At 38.4% G+C, this 17,286-nt stretch overlaps 1 protein-coding gene and 1 pseudogene across 2 annotated transcripts in view; one reads left to right on the top strand and one right to left on the bottom strand.

Annotated features, from left to right (window-relative positions):
• TAOK1 (TAO kinase 1) overlaps nt 1-17,286 on the bottom strand; it is a 130,466-nt gene that overhangs the window by 85,982 nt on the left and 27,198 nt on the right. The window contains exon 2 of the mRNA XM_080681445.1: nt 10,247-10,469. Coding sequence (XP_080537571.1) covers nt 10,247-10,378 — 132 coding nt within the window. The 5' untranslated portion in view covers nt 10,379-10,469. The remainder of the gene's footprint in view (nt 1-10,246; nt 10,470-17,286) is intronic.
• On the top strand, nt 2,901-3,492 carry LOC308254885 (large ribosomal subunit protein eL15-like; annotated as a pseudogene). Its single transcript has one exon. The product of its transcript is annotated as a large ribosomal subunit protein eL15-like (transcript).

The following is a 17,286-nucleotide window of genomic DNA, read 5'->3' as shown; positions in this document are numbered from 1 at the left end:
AAATATGCTAGTCAATATTTATTTTAAAATCTTGCTGGTTTTTTTATTGGGAGTGCATTGAATCTATGCATCAATTTGGAGAAAACTGACAGCACGACAGCATTTAGTCTTCCAATCCATCAATACCGTGTATATATCTTCACTTATTTGGGTCTTTCATTTTTTTCTATCAATGTTCTATGGCTTTCAGCATATAGTCTTGTACCATTTTGCTGGATTTATACTCAAGTATTTCACTTTGGGGGTACTATACATAGTACTTTTAAAATATAAATCCTACTTGTTCACTGCTGACATATAAAAATACAATGGATTTTTGTATATTGATATTTTATCCTGCAACCTTGTTAAACTTATTTATTAGTTCTGGGAGTCCTTTTGTAGACTGTTTGGGATTTTTCAAAGTAAACAATTAAGCTGTGTGTAACATGGTAACTATGTGGATAAATTTAAAAACTATTCTTGCTCTTAAGATTCTTTAAAATACATATGACTGGTTAAAGTGAAAATTATGAAACTGAATGTTGAGTTTATAATTATGTAGCTGAAATACATAAAACAAGACTAGCATAAACAATATAGAGAAGAACCAAGATTTCTACACTTTCCTTGAAGTGATTAATACTAATAAATTAACTGAAGAGAATGGGACATTCTAGTAGAATAAGTAAGATAACAGGAAAGAAAAATTTTTAAAAGTGTGTATATGCAGAAAAAAATACAATATAGGACAGAATTAAAAGAGCTATAAGTAACTAAAGAAGAGTACAACATTACATGTCATCTATATTTACTGCCTGAGAATAAAAGCGTAAAGACAAAATTGGCTGTAGGCCTAAAGACAAATGATGCTGTAAAGAAAGGAGTGACTAGGAAAAAAGAAAACATATATAATCATTTTGTTTCAAACCAGGACACTGTCAGTGAAGATCCTTTTGGGAACTATTTTAATGAACTAATAAGAATGATCTGAGCCCACCCGGCATGGCTCAATGGTTGAGCATCTATCCATGAATCAGGAGGTAACGGTTCGACTCCCAGTCAGGGCACATGGGCCCAGGTTACTGGTTCGATCCCCAGTGTGGGTGTGCAGGAGGCAGTCAATCAGTGGTTCGCTCTCATCACTGATGTTTCTATCTCTCCCTTCCGCTCTGAAATCAACAAAAATATTTTTTTTAAAAATGATCTGAAATCACCATATCAATTAATTATGTGTAGATGGTCTTTATTTCTTTTGTATATTTATTACTTTTTTTTAATAACACTAAAAAGTTTGCTATAACCATCAAAAATATAAAACTTGCCAAGTCCCTCAAAGAATAGAGGTTGGGCCCTAGCTGGTCTGGCTCAGTGGATAGATCATCGGCCTGCAGACTGAAGGGTCCCAGGTTCAATTCCTGGTCAAGGGCATATGCGTGGGTTGCAGGCTCCATCCCCAGTAGGGGGCATGTAGGAGGCAGCTGATCAATTGATGTCTCTATCTCCCTCTCCCTCTCCCTTCTGCTCTGAAATCAATAAAAATATACATTTTTTAAAAAAAGAATACAGGTTGGTAGCATCTTAGAAAATTTATAAATGAAGAAAAAAACTTTTATAAAATAAATAAATGACGTTGAGCTATAACCATACAAGATCCACCACATTCATTGGCAAGCTACCTGTTTCCCAGGCCACTGTTCTGTGGCCCATCTACTGACATCACGTTGGTTCTATTTAAGGTATTGGAAAATAAAAGAGAATGTTTATCTTCCTGGCAATCTAGAGATAGGGGTTCTTTTAGACATCTGACTCTTTGGTTTCAAATACTTAAGCTACAAGTCCTTGATTAACTTTGTTGATGAGACAGCCACCAGAGCTGGCTCAATTAAGAGTATTTTTAAATTTAATGCGATCCCTACCGCCAATTAATGAAAATTCAGAGATATGTTATAAGAACTATATTTAATCTAAAAAAATTGACAAGAGGTTCTTTCCTCCATATACACTATAGACAAGACATTGCACATTTAGCCCTGTCAAAAAAAAACATAAAAACAGAAGCACACATTCATGCACATATACTCACACATGAAACACATAAACTCCTACAGGGGTTTATTTGATACCACAAAATAAAAGGCTGGTGACTTAGAAATGGAATTACAGCAAAAATATTCAATTCTGGGCTACATTCAAAATTTACTCATCTACATGGTGCACTGTTTCCCAGACATTGAGACAGTTAACAGAAAACACCTGCTCAGAGCAATTGCCCTAGAGTCCCACTGGTCGGCAAACTGCGGCTTGCGAGCCACATGCGGCTCTTTGGCCCCTTGAGTGTGGCTCTTCCACAAAATACCACGGCCTGGAAGAGTCTATTTTGAAGAAGTGGCATTAGAAGAAGTTTAAGTTTAAAAAATTTGGCTCTCAAAAGAAATTTCAATTGTTGTACTGTTGATATTTGGCTCTGTTGACTAATGAGTTTGCCGACCAGTGGGTTAGGGGCAATCAGGAAGGCAGGCAGGCGAGCAGTTGGGAGCCAGCAGTCCTGGATTGTGAGAGGGATGTCCGACTGCCCGTTTAGGCCCGAAGAGTCAAGGGTTCGATTCCTGGTCAAGGACAGGTACCTTGGTTCCAGGTTCCCCAGCCCCAGCAAGGGTGCATGCAGGAGGCAGCCGATCGGTGTGTCTCTCACGTTGGTGTTTCTCTCTCTCTCTCTCTTGCCCTCCTCCTTCCCTTCCACTCTCTCTAGAAACCAATGGAGGAAATATCCTCAGATGAAGATTTTTAAAAAATCATATGATCTTATCAATAGATGCAGTAAAAACATTTGACAAAATCCAACATCCTTTTATCATAAAAACTGTCAGCAAATTGGGGACAGAGCTTTCTGTCTGGCCGCAGCCATCAGATAAACCAAGATGGGCGCTTACAAGTACATCCAGGAGCTATGGAGGAAGAAGCAGTCCGATGTAATGCGCTTCCTTCTCAGGGTGCGCTGCTGGCAGTACCGCCAGCTCTCTGCGCTCCACAGGGTCCCCCGCCCCACCCGGCCCGACAAAGCACGCAGGCTGGGCTACAAGGCCAAGCAAGGTTATGTCATATATCTGATTCGTGTGCGCCGTGGTGGTCATAAGCGCCCTGTGCCTAAGGGTGCGACCTATGGCAAGCCTGTCCATCACGGCGTTAACCAGCTAAAGTTTGCTCGAAGTCTTCAGTCTGTTGCCAAAGAGCGAGCTGGACGCCACTGTGGGGCTCTGAGAGTTCTGAATTCTTACTGGGTTGGTGAATATTCCACGTACAAATTCTTCGAGGTTATCCTCATTGATCCATTCCATAAAGCTATCAGAAGAAATCCTGACACCCAATGGATCACCAAACCAGTCCACAAGCACAGGGAGATGCGAGGGCCGTGGCCTTGGGAAGGGCCACAAGTTCCACCACACTATTGGTGGTTCTCGCTGTGCAGCTTGGAGAAGGCACAATACTCTCCAGCTCCACCGTTACCGCTAATATAAGTAATGTTTGTAAAATTCTTACCTAATAAACAATTTAGGACAGTCAAAAAAAAAAATTGGCGACAGAGAGGACATACCTCAACATAATAAAGGCCATATATGACAAACCCATAGCTAACATACTCAGTGAAAAGCTGAAAGCTTTTTCTTTAAAATCAGGAACAAGGCCAGGATGTCCACTCTCACCACTTTTAGCACAGTATTAGAAGGCCTAGCCACAGCAATCAGGCAAGAAAAAAAACAAAACAGGTATCTCAATTGGAAAAGAAATAAAACTGTCATTATTTGCAGAAGACATGATACTATATAGAGGGAATCCTCAAGATTCTGCCATAAAACTAGTAGAACTAATAAATGAATTCATTCAGCAGTAAGACACAAAATTAATATTTAGAAACGAATTGCATTTTAAGACATCAATAATGAACTATTAGAAAGAGAAATGAACAAAACAACCCCACTTACAATTGCATCAAAAAGAATAAAATACCTAGGAATAAATTTAACCAAGGAGGTAAAGGACCTGTTCTCAGAAACTAAAAGATACTGAAGAAAGAAATTGAAGAAGATATAAATGGGAGGATAATACAGTGCTCATAAGAATGAACATCATTAAAATGTTCATACTACCTAAAGCAATCTGAAGATTCAATGCAATCCCTATTAAAATACCAATGGCATTTTTTACAGAACTAGAACAACTAACCCTAAAATTCACATGGAACCACAAAAGACCCCAAATAGCTAAAGCAGAGCAATCTTGAGAAAGAACGTAATTGAAGGTAGCATGTTACCTGATATCAAACTATACTTCAAGGCTATAGTAATCAAAGCAGCATGATACTGGCATAAAAACAGACATATAGAACAACGAGCAGAAGAGAGGATCCAGAAATAAATGCACACCTATATGATCACACCCTAGGTTCATTGCAATATTACTTACACTAGCCAAGATATGAAAGCAGCCTAAATGTCTATCGATAGACAAATGGATAAAGAAGATGTGGTATAGGGGTACACATAAACAATGAAATATTACTTAGCCATTAAAAAAAAAAGAAATCTTGCCATTGCAACACGGATGGACCTATGGACCTAGAGGTATTATGCTAGGTGAAATAAATCAGACAGAGAAAGGCAAATACCATATGATTTCACTTATATGTGTAATCTAAAAAAATGAACAAAAAACCCAGAAACAAACTCATAGATACAGAGAACAAATTGACAGTTGCCAGACTGAGGTGGGGGTGGGGGTGGAGGGATGGGTAAAAAGGTGAAAGGGATTAAAATTTACAAATTTCCAGTTATAAAAATAGTCACAGAGATTGTAAAGTACAACATAATTAATGTTTTAATTACTTATTTTAAATAATTAACATATAGTTATTATTTTAATAACATGGTATCTGATGGGTACTAGACTTATGGATTGATCACTTTGTAAGGAATATAAATGTCTAATCACTATGTTGTACACCTGAAACTAATATAATATTGTATGCCAACTGTAATTGAAAAATAAGTAATAAAAAAGATCAATACACATAAATCAGCTCTATTTCTATACAGCAACAATGAACAATCTAAATGGCAATTAAGCAAGTAATTCTAATTACAACAGTATCTAAAAGAATAATAGACTGATGAATACATTTAAGCAATGAAGTTTAACACCTATACATTGAGCATTGCTGAACAAAATTAAAGAATCTCTAAATAAATGTTTAGAAAGACATCCTGTGTTCATGGATTGAAAAATTTAACACTGATTCAGATGCCGATACTACCAAACATTATCTATACATTTAAGCAATCCCTATCAAAATTCCAACAAATTTTTTAACAGAAATGAAAAAGCCAATCCTGAAATTCATATGGAATTACAATGGGCCAAAAATAGCCAAAATTATACTTAAAAAGAAGGACAGAGTTATTCCTGACTGCAAACTTACTACAAAGCCACATTAATCAAAATGGTGATATATTAGCACAAAGATGAATATACAGACGAAGAGAATAGAACTGAGAGTTCAGAAATAAACCTATACAATATGGCTAATTGATTTGACAAGAAAGTCAAGAAAATGCAACGAGGGAAAAATAATCTCTTCAACCGATGGCACTAGGACAGTGGTCAGCAAACTCATTAGTCAACAGAGCCAAATAGCAACAGTACAACGATTGAAATTTCTTTTGAGAGCCAAATTTTTTAAACTTAAACTTCTTCTAACACCACTTCTTCAAAATAGACTCTCCCAGGCCGTGGTATTTTGTGGAAGAGCCACACTCAAGGGGCCAAAGAGCCACATGTGGCTCGCGAGCCACAGTTTGCTGACCACGGCACTAGGATAATTGGATTTTCACATGCAAAAAAATAAAGCTAGACCTCAACCTCACAACACATACAAAAATTAACTCAAAATGGATATAAGAACTAAGAAATAAAACTCTTAGAAGGAAACACAGGGGTAAATCTTCATAATCTTGGATTTGGCAATGAATTAATTCTTAGACATGACACCAAAAGTACAAACAACAAAAGAAAAAAAAAAGATAAATTGGTCTTCATCTAAATTTAAAACTTTTACATATCAAACACATTTTCAAGAAAGTGAGAAAAACTAGAAAATACCTGCAAATCCTGTATCTGATAAAAATTTAATATTAATAATACATAAAGAACCATGAGGCATCAACAACAAAGACAAAACCCTAACCGTAAAAAAATGGGAAAAGGGCTTGAATAGATATTTCTCCTAAGATATATAAATGGCCAATAAGCACATGAAAAGATGCTCAACTTTATTAGTCATTAGGGAAATGCAAATCAAAACCATAAGATACCTCTTCACACCTACTAGGAAGGCTACAATCAAAATAACAGAAAATAGGCATTTGCAAGGATATAGAGTAACTGAACTCTGCTACATGCTGGTGGTAATGGAAACAGTGCAGACACTATGATGTAGTTTGGGATTCCCTCAAAAACTTAAACATAGTATTTCATGTGATCTGGTATTTTCACTCTTAGGAACACAACAAAATTTAAAAACAGGGAAAGAAATAAATACTTGTATGCCGAAGTTCACTGTAGCATTTATTCACAATAGCCAAAAGGTGGACACAATCTAGTGTCCATCAATAGATGAACAGATAAACAAACCATAGTACTGTGTTTCCCCGAAAATAAGACATCCTCCGAAAATAAGACCTACTTACAGGTTTCCTTCTGAGTGAAATATAAGGCATCCCCCGAAAATAAGGCCCCCAGGCTCTGTCTCAGAATGAAAATTAATTTACCGTAAACTGGTCGCTAGGGCCGCCCCGACTGGCGTCTGGCAACCAGTGACCTTACGCAGAGTCCTGACGTCACTGCTGTGTGGAGGCGGAGCGGAGGTCGGAGTGAGCGGTGAGCGCGGGGCAGGAGAGAGGAGGAGACTTTCGCAGATGCGTGTAGAAGAACAGGAGGATTAGAGCGGACGGGACGTGGCGAAGGTGGTGAGTGCTAGTCTGTCTCTGGTGACACTACCTGATGCTCGCGGCCGCCTTCATGATGACTGAAGGTTCTCAGTCAGTGGCAGACCCTGCTCCAACCCAGATCCAGGCCTCAGCAAGCCCAGTGACAGTCCCCAGGCAGGCCTCAGGGGGTAAATGTCTGATAAAGGGGTAGGGGGGATGTCTGGTGAAGGTGTTCAGTGGCACAGGGGTGGGGGGAGGGGATCACTTAAAATGACACAGGAGGATCAGAGGGGGCAATCAAAATGACACAGGAGGATCAGAGGGGACAATCAAAATGACACAGGAGGATCAGAGGGAACAATCAAAATGACACAGGAGGATCAAAAAGGGGTTACTAAAATGGTAATCCCCCCTCTGATTCTCCTGTGCCATTTTGATTCCCCCCTCTGATCCCCCATGTCATTTTGAGTGATCCCCCTCCCCCCACCTTGATACCCCAATTCCTTTTTTTTTTACCCCTAGAAATGAGCGCAAAAAGAAAAAGCTACTCCGTGGAGTACAAGAAAGGAATCGTGGAAGACTCTTGGGGCCAAAATCTTACTGCTTTCTGCAAAGAGAAGATGTTGAGTATCCGATTGGTCCGAAAATGGCGAGTGGAGTATGGTAACCTCATTGAACAAGTGGACAAGGGAAATGCTAAAAAGCGCAAGTGTGGTTCAGGTCGGCAACCATTATTTTCCAAGCTGGAAGACCTGATCTGTGAATGGGTTGTTGACAGGAGAGCAAAGGCTTTGGTTGTGAATAGGGCTCAGATTCAAGAATTTGCCCTTGCAATGGCACCACAGTTTGACATAGCCCCCGAAGACTTCAAAGCATCACAACACTGGCTGGATAATTTCCTTCAGCAAAGTGAACTGTCTTTAAGAAGATCTACAACATTGTTTAGGTTGGAAGATACTCAAGTTATTAAGCGAGCACTTGCATTCAAGTCCTTTATTGATGATGCTGACTTCTCTAAATACAATCTTTCCAACATGATTGCTATGGATGAAACTGCAGTGTTTATGGGCCAATCATCTCAAACAACAATTGAACAGCGGGGTGCCTCCTTAGCGTACATTCCCTCCACTGCTTACGAAAGTGCACATGTTTCCTGTATTTTGGCAATTCGTCTGGATGGCACTAAAATCCCACCTTTAATCATTTCTAAGGGTAAGTAGGAAAAGATTGAACATGTTTTGGGCGTTTTTATTCTTGAAACTGAAAAAGCCTGGGCCACACAAGCAGTTATAAGGAAGTGGGTCGATTTAATGCTGCCGCTTGTTATGCGAGGGAGCCAAAGAGGTCTGCTAGTCTGGGATGCAGCCAGCACTCACCGCGCTAAAGACATGAAGACATTTCTTCACGAAAGAAAAATAGATCAGATAATGATTCCCGCAGGAATGACAGCCTATCTCCAGACTCTTGATATTGCAATAAACAAGCCATTCAAAGACAATTTGCGCATGGAAATTAATGACTACATTGAAAATAGAATGGAGAGAAATCAGCGTGGAAACTTTGTGAAACCTAAACTGCAAGAAGTTGTGACTTGGGTGAAGAATTCATGGGAGAAAATCACGGACAGTTGCATTGCAAATGCACTGCGAGCAGGCTACCTTGACAAGAAGTACTCATTTAAAGACAGTGCTATTGCTAAACATGAGAGATTTGGTCCACTGATTCTGAAAGAAATGGAGTCACAAGAAATTCACCAGGAAATTCAGGAATTGGATTGTTATGATGATGTTCCAGAAGATGATGACATGATTGTCATTGAATAAATGAGTAAATTCTTGATACTGTAGGATTCACAGTTTGTCTGGTTTGTGTTGACAACTACCGTACTACCGTACCGTATACAGGTAATAAATTTCCTTTATTTTCATTTAACAATAAATGTGTACCGTATTCTTCTTCATGGAAAAATAAGACATCCCCTGAAAATAAGACCTAGCGTGTCTTTGGGGGCAAAAATTAATATAAGACACTGTCTTATTTTCGGGGAAACACGGTATATCCACACAATGGAATATTATTCAGCTATAGAAAGGAATGAACTACTAATAGATTTTACAACATGGATGACCTGTGAAGAGATGCTAAACACTCTAAGTGATATAAGCTACACATGAAAGTAACAAGTATCATATAATTCCATTTATATCAAATATTAGAATAGGCAAATTACAGAGAAAAAAGTAGATTAGAGGTTACCAGGGGCTGGATGGAAGGGGAAATTTGTATTGCTAATAGATACAGAGTTTCTGTTTGAGGTGATGAAAAAATTTTAAAAATCAATAGTGGTAATGGTTGTATAACATTGTGAGTATAATGAATGCCACAAACTATATACTTAAAATGGTTATTTGGCCCTAACTGGTTTGGCTCAGTGGATAGAGCGTCGGCCTGCAAACTGAAGGGTCCCAGGTTCGATCCCAGTCAAGGGCATGTACCTTGGTTGCGGGCACATCCCCCAGTAGGGGGTGTGCAAGAGGCAGCTGATCGATGTTTCTCTCTTATCGATGTTTCTAACTCTCTATCCCTCTCCCTTCCTCTGTAAAAAATCAATAAAACATATATATTTTTAAAAATGGTTGATTTCTTTTTAGCATAAAGTACACACATACACACTAAGAAAAAGATACTGGTTCATATCCTTCTGCCAAATAATAATCCTTCATTTTCACAATACTAAAATTGACTCTGTATGGGACTTTACAGAAGTCAAGTGTTCTGCAATGTTTAATTCTATAGCAATACAAGTGATAAAACAATGAGCTAAAAATTCTAAACATGTGCTCGGCCAATGTGGCTTAGTGGTTGAGTGTCAACCTATGAACCAGGAGATCAAGGTTCAATTCCTGGTTAAGGTGCACGCCCGGGTTGCGGGCTCGATCCCCAGTGGGGGATGTGCAGGAGGCAGTCGATCAATAATTCTCTCTCTCATCACTGATGTTTCTATCTCTCTCTCTGTCTCCCTTCCTCTCTAAAACCAATAAAAATATATTTCAAAAAAAAAAAATTCTAAACATGTAAGGTAAAGCAAAATAATATTCTTTCACATTTCTCAATAATCCAAGCAGCTCAATAAATAAAACTATTCTTGTATTATACACACACATCTATTCGAGTGACTATAAAATGTACTATGGCCTATATCTCTTTATATTATTGTTTTTTACTCTGCCAGAACTGGATATTAAGTAAACGCTGGTCACTGACATTAAGCTTTTAACACTTACAAAATACACTGCTCCAAAGCTTCCATGGCCAATTTCTCTGAGATCTGTGAAGAGCTTTTCGGGATCTTCTTTAAAGAAGAGCTCTGCAATTTCAGGGTCTTTCAGGCTGCCTGCTCTGTTAGTTGATGGCATCCTGCTGGGCAATCAGCTGTTTGATTCTAATTTTATACTTGCTATCCCAATCCTTGGTTCATCTGTATGAATGAAGCCACTTTGGCATAACCTATTGTAGAGAAATGAGAGAAGAAAAAAGTCAGGCAAAGCAAAAGTTGCTAAGACTAATTAGTGTAAGATCATTTTCTAACAGCACATATAAAATTATCTCAGGTCTGGAAATTCACTAAGAAGGAAGTATGGCCTACTAATACAGTAGTTCCTAAATCTAGTTCATTATCTGAATCACCTATGATGCTTAAAAAAAAAATTCCTACTCTATCTAGCATATAAGTATATACTATACTTAACACTTCTAAAGTTAAATATTTTTATCTTGAAAGGTTTTCTGTATCAGTAAATATTTATCTAATCCTGATACAGTGATTAGATAAATATTAATTTGATACAGACTATTAAAAACATGCACAACTCAAGATGTACCCATAGTATGTTTCTAAAAACAGAAGAATCCCATCTATTACTGATCTTCAAATATAAGAAAATACACAAAAGATTTAATTCAGTAAGCTATCTTTCTTTTCCTTTCAGATACCATATGCCAGTGTTCAATCAACTATAATACAGACATTCCAAAGAAAAAATGCAATGGGAGAAAGTAATAAATTTAACACAGACAACTGGTTCCCCCTAAACCTGATTTGTACAAAATATGACCTTTAACATATCTGATAAGTAAACACTACAGGGTAGTTCTGCTAACAGTTCTTTTGTATCATATTATCCAATTTTAAAAATGACTCTCATAATTAAAAGTCTGGGTTCTGGAATGATATTACCAGGATATGAATCCTGACAACACTATTTATAAACTGTGACTTGGGTAGCCTCATTTTCCTAATCTGTAAAATGAAAATAACTTATCTCATACAGCAGTTGTGAGGTTTAAATGAGTTATTAAATATAAGCACAGATTAATATTCTGATATAGTAAGCACTACATTAAATGTTAACTATTTTAACTTGCTTAAATTCACCAATTTAAAGAAAAAAACTCCAAAATTTATTTCATTAGACTTCTAAGGAAAATTAAGTTCTAGCCAATTCTCCCCATGTCCCCTATATAACTTTTTTTCAAAATATATTTTTATTGAATTCAGAGAGGAAGGGAGAGGGAAAGAGAGATAGAAACATCAATGAAAGAGAATCATTGATCGGCTCTCTCCTGCACACCCCTCACTGGGGATCAAGCCTGTAACCCATACATGTGCCCTGACTGGGAATCGAACTGTGACTTCCCGGTTCTTAGGTTGACGCTCAACCACTGAGCCATGCTGGCCCAAACCACTGAGCCATGCTGGCCGGGCCCCTCTATATAACTTTTAAGCAGCTGTCTCATTTTTAGGAAGTCACTGAACCAATTTTAATTCTTGCTAGAAAACTTTTATAACTAAATAAAATACATTTACATGCCTTTTGTACCTCCCTAAATTAACACTACACTGCAATAAAAAACAATATTTGTTAATTGTTATTTGTATTCCATTTCTAACATACTTTCAAGGCTGCACCATATACTTTTATCAGTTTCCCTGCTCTGGAATTTGCATGGAACAAAGTGCTTCAATTACAGTTCTTTCAAGAATATATGACCATAGGAAAGTCACTTAACTTCTCATTTCTAAAATGAGATTGAACTAAATTCCATATAAAGTGGAATTAATCTACCTGTAAAAAAAAAATCTTCAGTGTTACTCAAGACCTTATTTAATAACTTTGTACCCTTATTTTACATTAAAAATTTCAAGTTCCATGATTTCCATATCCTTTCTTACCTGCTTAACAAATTCCCCCTGAAAATCTTTCAAGATTGAGATAAAACATAAAACCTAACTCTAGTAGGAAGAGCTGGCCACTCTCCCTTCATGCTCCAAAAAATCCTATAGTATTTACTATATTATATTGCAATTATTTAACTCTCTCTCTCCTAGACAGGTAGGCACAATGTGTCTCATTCATTTTCGTATTACCTCTCTCTATCCTACACCCTACCTTCTACAGTTAATATTACATAAATATTTGTTGAACTACAAAGGAATACTTAATTATTCTCTCTATATCACTATTAACAATGATCCAACTTCCACAAATATTTACTGGACAAATGTCATAAGACTATAATATGCAAAATATTAAAGTTAATAGTTGAGAGACTGAGTAAATTTATAAGGATAGCACCATCCAAAACATCAGAGAAACAAGTAATAATGAGGAAATTAGAACATTTACTCTACCAAATACCAAAAGATAACACAAAATTACCAGTCAGTACAATAATAAAAATAGGACAAATAAACCAATAATCTGAAAGTTAAAAAAAAAAAATCCATGTATGTGTACCCTGGAATTTATCATATAATTAAAGGAAAAGAAGTGTAGAATTTTATCATTTTATAGTTATAAAAAGTGTAGCCCCGTGCCCGCTATGTAATTTTTAAGCAGCTGTCTCATGTTTAGTGAAGTCACTGAACCAATTACATAAATATTACTGCTAAATGGCTTAAAGCTGCATCTCAAATCCATGATAAAAAATTAAATTTGACATAATTAAGAGTTGTTGGGAGACCCCAATAGCTATTTAGGGGAAAATATATATATAAAATAACACCTGTTCCTCAAACTGAACATCAGAATTACCTATGGGTCAAAAATACAAATATAAAAATTGAAACTAGCACAGCTGATGTAGCTCAGTGGTTGAGCACTGACCCATGAACCAAGAAGTCACCAATTCAATTCCCAGTCAGGGTACATGCCTGGGTTGCGGGCTCAATCCCCAATAGGGCATGTGCAGAAGGCAGCTGACCAATGTTTCTCTCTCATAGATGTTTCTATCTCTCTACCCCTCTCCATTCCTCTCTCTAAAATCAATAAAGACATTAAGAAAATGAAATTATACAAGTACTAGAAGGCAATATGATCAAGTTCCTCTGTGATTAGGGAGGAAACATGATGGCTATTATCCAAATCCCAAACAATAGGGAAAAAGTTATATATTTGATGATTAAAAAAAAAAGAAAACTTGAATCATGGAAAAAGATACTCTAAACAAAAAGACAAATGAATTTGAGAAAAATGTTTGAAACTTATGTTTATAAAGGGTTAATAACCTAATATGTATCAGTTCTTAAATATTTATCTAATCCTGATGCAGTGAGCCCATCAGCAAAATGGACCAAAATACAGACTATTAAATACATGCACAACTCAAGATGTACCCATAGTAGGTTTGAAAAAACAAAGAAGACAACAACCTGGTATCTTTAACATATAGTTTCTATAACCTGGCAGAGATATGTGTAGTTCAAAGGAAAAAAAAATATATGAAACCGCTCAACAGCACTCAAAGTAAGAGAAATATAAAATAAACTATCTTAAGATTTCATTTTGTACCTCTCAAAATGGCAAAAATTCACCACATGCTGATGGTGGGGTGGAAGAGAGAGATGCTCTCTCATACATTGGTAGTGGTAATATAAAAACAGTACAAACTCAATGGAGAAAAATCCAGCAAAATCTAGCAAATTCAATACGCACTTACCATTTCACACAAAAATCCCATTTTAAGGAATCCATACCAGAGTTACTTATACAAAATATAGGTGGGGCATACCAGCCTACCTGGGCAGACTCTGTGCCTTCACAGGCAGACCTGCAATACAGGTTGGTATTCTATGTTGGGTTTATCAGTGAATATCTTTCTTGATCACCAATCTGGCTACATAATATCAATTTAACTTATGTGGCTTTAACCAACTAATAATACAGGACCAATGGTAGTTGAATAATTGCAGTATCATTGATGCATCATATTTATCATTCCATGATCTTTGTCTAGTGTGGCTATTTATAGATAGTAAGTAGAAATAAATAGGAAGTAAATATAGTCTTCAATTGGAATAAAGAAATAAATCCTGTATTTTGTATCAATGTTATAATTATTTTACTAAGAGAGCATCTTTTTTCTAATAAATATATTCACTTAAAAAATATAGGTGGGGCAAAAGTAGATTTATAGGTATGAATATGCAAAATACATAGTTTATTCTTATATTACTATTTATCTATTCCTGTGTTATTTTCCATGATATTTTTATAATTTGATAAATGCACGTGAGGAACTGGAACTCATTACATTGCTGATGGGAGTGTAAAATGGTATAACCATTTTGGACAACAATTTAAAAGTTTATTAAGTTAAATTAACATTTACACATGATGGAACAATTCCTTAAATAGTTATCATTTACTCAAAAGAAATGAAAGCACAGGCAAACAAAATATTTGTACACAGCAGCTTTATATAAAAAGCCAGTGTCCCTAAAGACCAGAACAACCAAACGACCGGTCGCCATGAGGTGGCATTGACCACTTCTCGGTCCCTCCCCCCCCGCCTGCGAGCTGGGGCAGGGCGGGACTGGCGACTGGTAAGCGGGCTGGTCTGCTGACCCCTTGGTCCCTCCCCCCACGGCCCACAGGCTCCAATGAATCAGCGATGGTGAATGGAGGAATCTGGGTGGGTGGCGGGAGGACCGGGCTGGCTGTCAGCCGTTGGGATCACCAGCTCATCCCCGGCTGCTCGGGGACTCAGGCCTGTGGGAAAGCAGGCGCTGGTAACTTCACCTCCATGCACGTGCGCCGGGCCAGCCGCTGATGGAACGCACTGCCCGCTTGGGGCCGCTCACACTGGGGTGGGTAGGTCGCGGGAGCGCCCTGCAACCTCCATCAGCACCTCAAGCCCCAGTAGCAGTGGCAGCGGTGGCAGCGGCGGCAGCGGCGCCTGCGTGAGCGGCCCGAGCAGGCAGCACGTTCCATCAGCGGGCGGCTGGCCCAGCGCACGCGCAAGGAGGTGAAGTCTCCTGCGCCCACTTTCCCACAGGCCTGAGCCGGGGAGCAGCCGGGGATGAGCTGATGATCCCAATGGCCTGACAGCCTGGCGGCAGGGGCGGCGTTCGGCCTGGGGATTGGCTAACAGGCAGAAAATGGCCCTGATCGCAGGAGGCTATGCCTAGTGACCCTACCCGCACCATTTAATCGTGCACTGGGCCTCTAGTCTATATATATAAAAGCCTAAGCGACTGAATGACGGGTCAACCAGTTGCTATGATGCACACTGACCACCAAGGGCAGACGCTCAACGCAGGAGCTGCCCCTTGGTGGTCAGTGCACTCCCACAGCCAACCTCCTGTGGCCGGCCAACCTCCCATGGTCCCTCCCCCCGGCCATCTGCCCCCCCCCCCTTGATCGGCCCCGATCACTGGTCAGACCAAGGGACCTCACCCTCGAATTCATGCACTTGGCCTCTAGTATAGATCATAAAATTCTAGAGCACCTTCATAAAACCTGAGAGTATCACATAACCAATCAAAACATGTTTGTTGAATGACTTTCAAATTGTTATTTTATATTGAGATTAGCCCTTTTGTCCTCTTTTTACTAGTGTTTTCCCCAGGACATATTCTCAGTTCTGCCATTCTCCAAAGGAGAACTGTGCTAACATACTTTTCCTTATTTGCTTTCTAGATTGAAGAATCTTTTCACATTCTTTTACTAGCTATAATAACTAAGAGTCAAACTCTATTTATATTATTTTTTATTACCAGTAACTCGAGAGATAACAACTGCAATAAAGCCCTGGAAAAGTACTTACCAGCTGTTAAAAGGGACAAAAAAATGGGCAGCCCATTTATTTACCACATAAAAAGTTCAATAGTACTCTAAAATTATATGTATTTGACATCTATTGGATATCTTAAAGGCATTTCTAATAACATTATCTAGTCATTCAACCTCATCTTTCTTTCTCTGTGTCTTATATAAAATAAAGTGTATCCACTTCAGCAATTCAGAACCTAAAGAGTTATTTTTGATACCCTCTATTCATTCCCAATCCATCACCAACTCCTGTAGATTTGTCCTAAATCTTTCTCAAATTGTCCCACTTTCCTCCATCTGCATAATCACTTCCTTAGTCTCTCCAGGCTACCACTTTATCTTACTCAGGCTACTTACTATAACAGCCTCCAAAAGGGTGCCACTGCATCCACCACTCTTGGCCTTCCTCCAATCCATTTGGTCTACTGCAGTGGTTGGCAAACTCATTAGTCAACAGAGCGGCGGGCTCGCAAGCCGCAGTTTGCCGACCACTCTGGTCTACTACAACCGGAGTGACCTTTCAAAATGCAAACCCAATTATGTCATCCCCTCTATTTAAGCATTCCATGCCTTTACACTGTACTTTGGCTGAAACAAAAATCCTTAACATAATGTTCAAGGAATTACATGGTCTGACCCTACCCACCTTGTTAGCCTCATCTTCCAATTTCCTGTGCTCTGATGACACAGACCTCTCAAGTTTATCACCATGCTCCTCTTTCCACAGAGGCTTGAACACACAGTAACTAAGAGCACAAGTTCTGGAATCATATTATCTAAGTCCCCAAACTGGATCTGCCAACATACTAACTGTTGGCAGTGAACTTGTTAGCCAAGTAATTTAATCGCTCTGACCTCAGCTTTCCCATCTCTAAAGCAGGGGAAATGATACCTGTCACGGGGATTTGGGAAGGGTTAAATGAAATGTTGAGAACACAGAACATAACCAGTAAGCACTTCATGCCAAACTCCTCTCCTTTTTTCAATTTCTGGTTATCATCTCTAGTGGAAAACTCAAATTATATTTGAGGCTCAGAGAAATTAAGCAATTTGCTCATTATAACACAGTTAAGTAAGTAACAGGGCCAGGTTTCTACTATACCTTAACTTTCCCCACCCAACTCTTCTTCTAGGCACAATTAATTGTGTGTGTGTGTGTGTGTGTGTGTGTGTGTGTGTGTGTGTTTAAAATGCATACTCCTGGGCCCTTA

Source organism: Plecotus auritus (assembly GCF_963455305.1).
Source record: "Plecotus auritus genome assembly, chromosome: 7".
In the NCBI taxonomy this organism is placed as follows: Eukaryota; Metazoa; Chordata; class Mammalia; order Chiroptera; family Vespertilionidae; genus Plecotus; species Plecotus auritus.
Note: the sequence above shows the minus strand (reverse complement) of the source record. Positions and strands in the feature narration are given on the sequence as shown.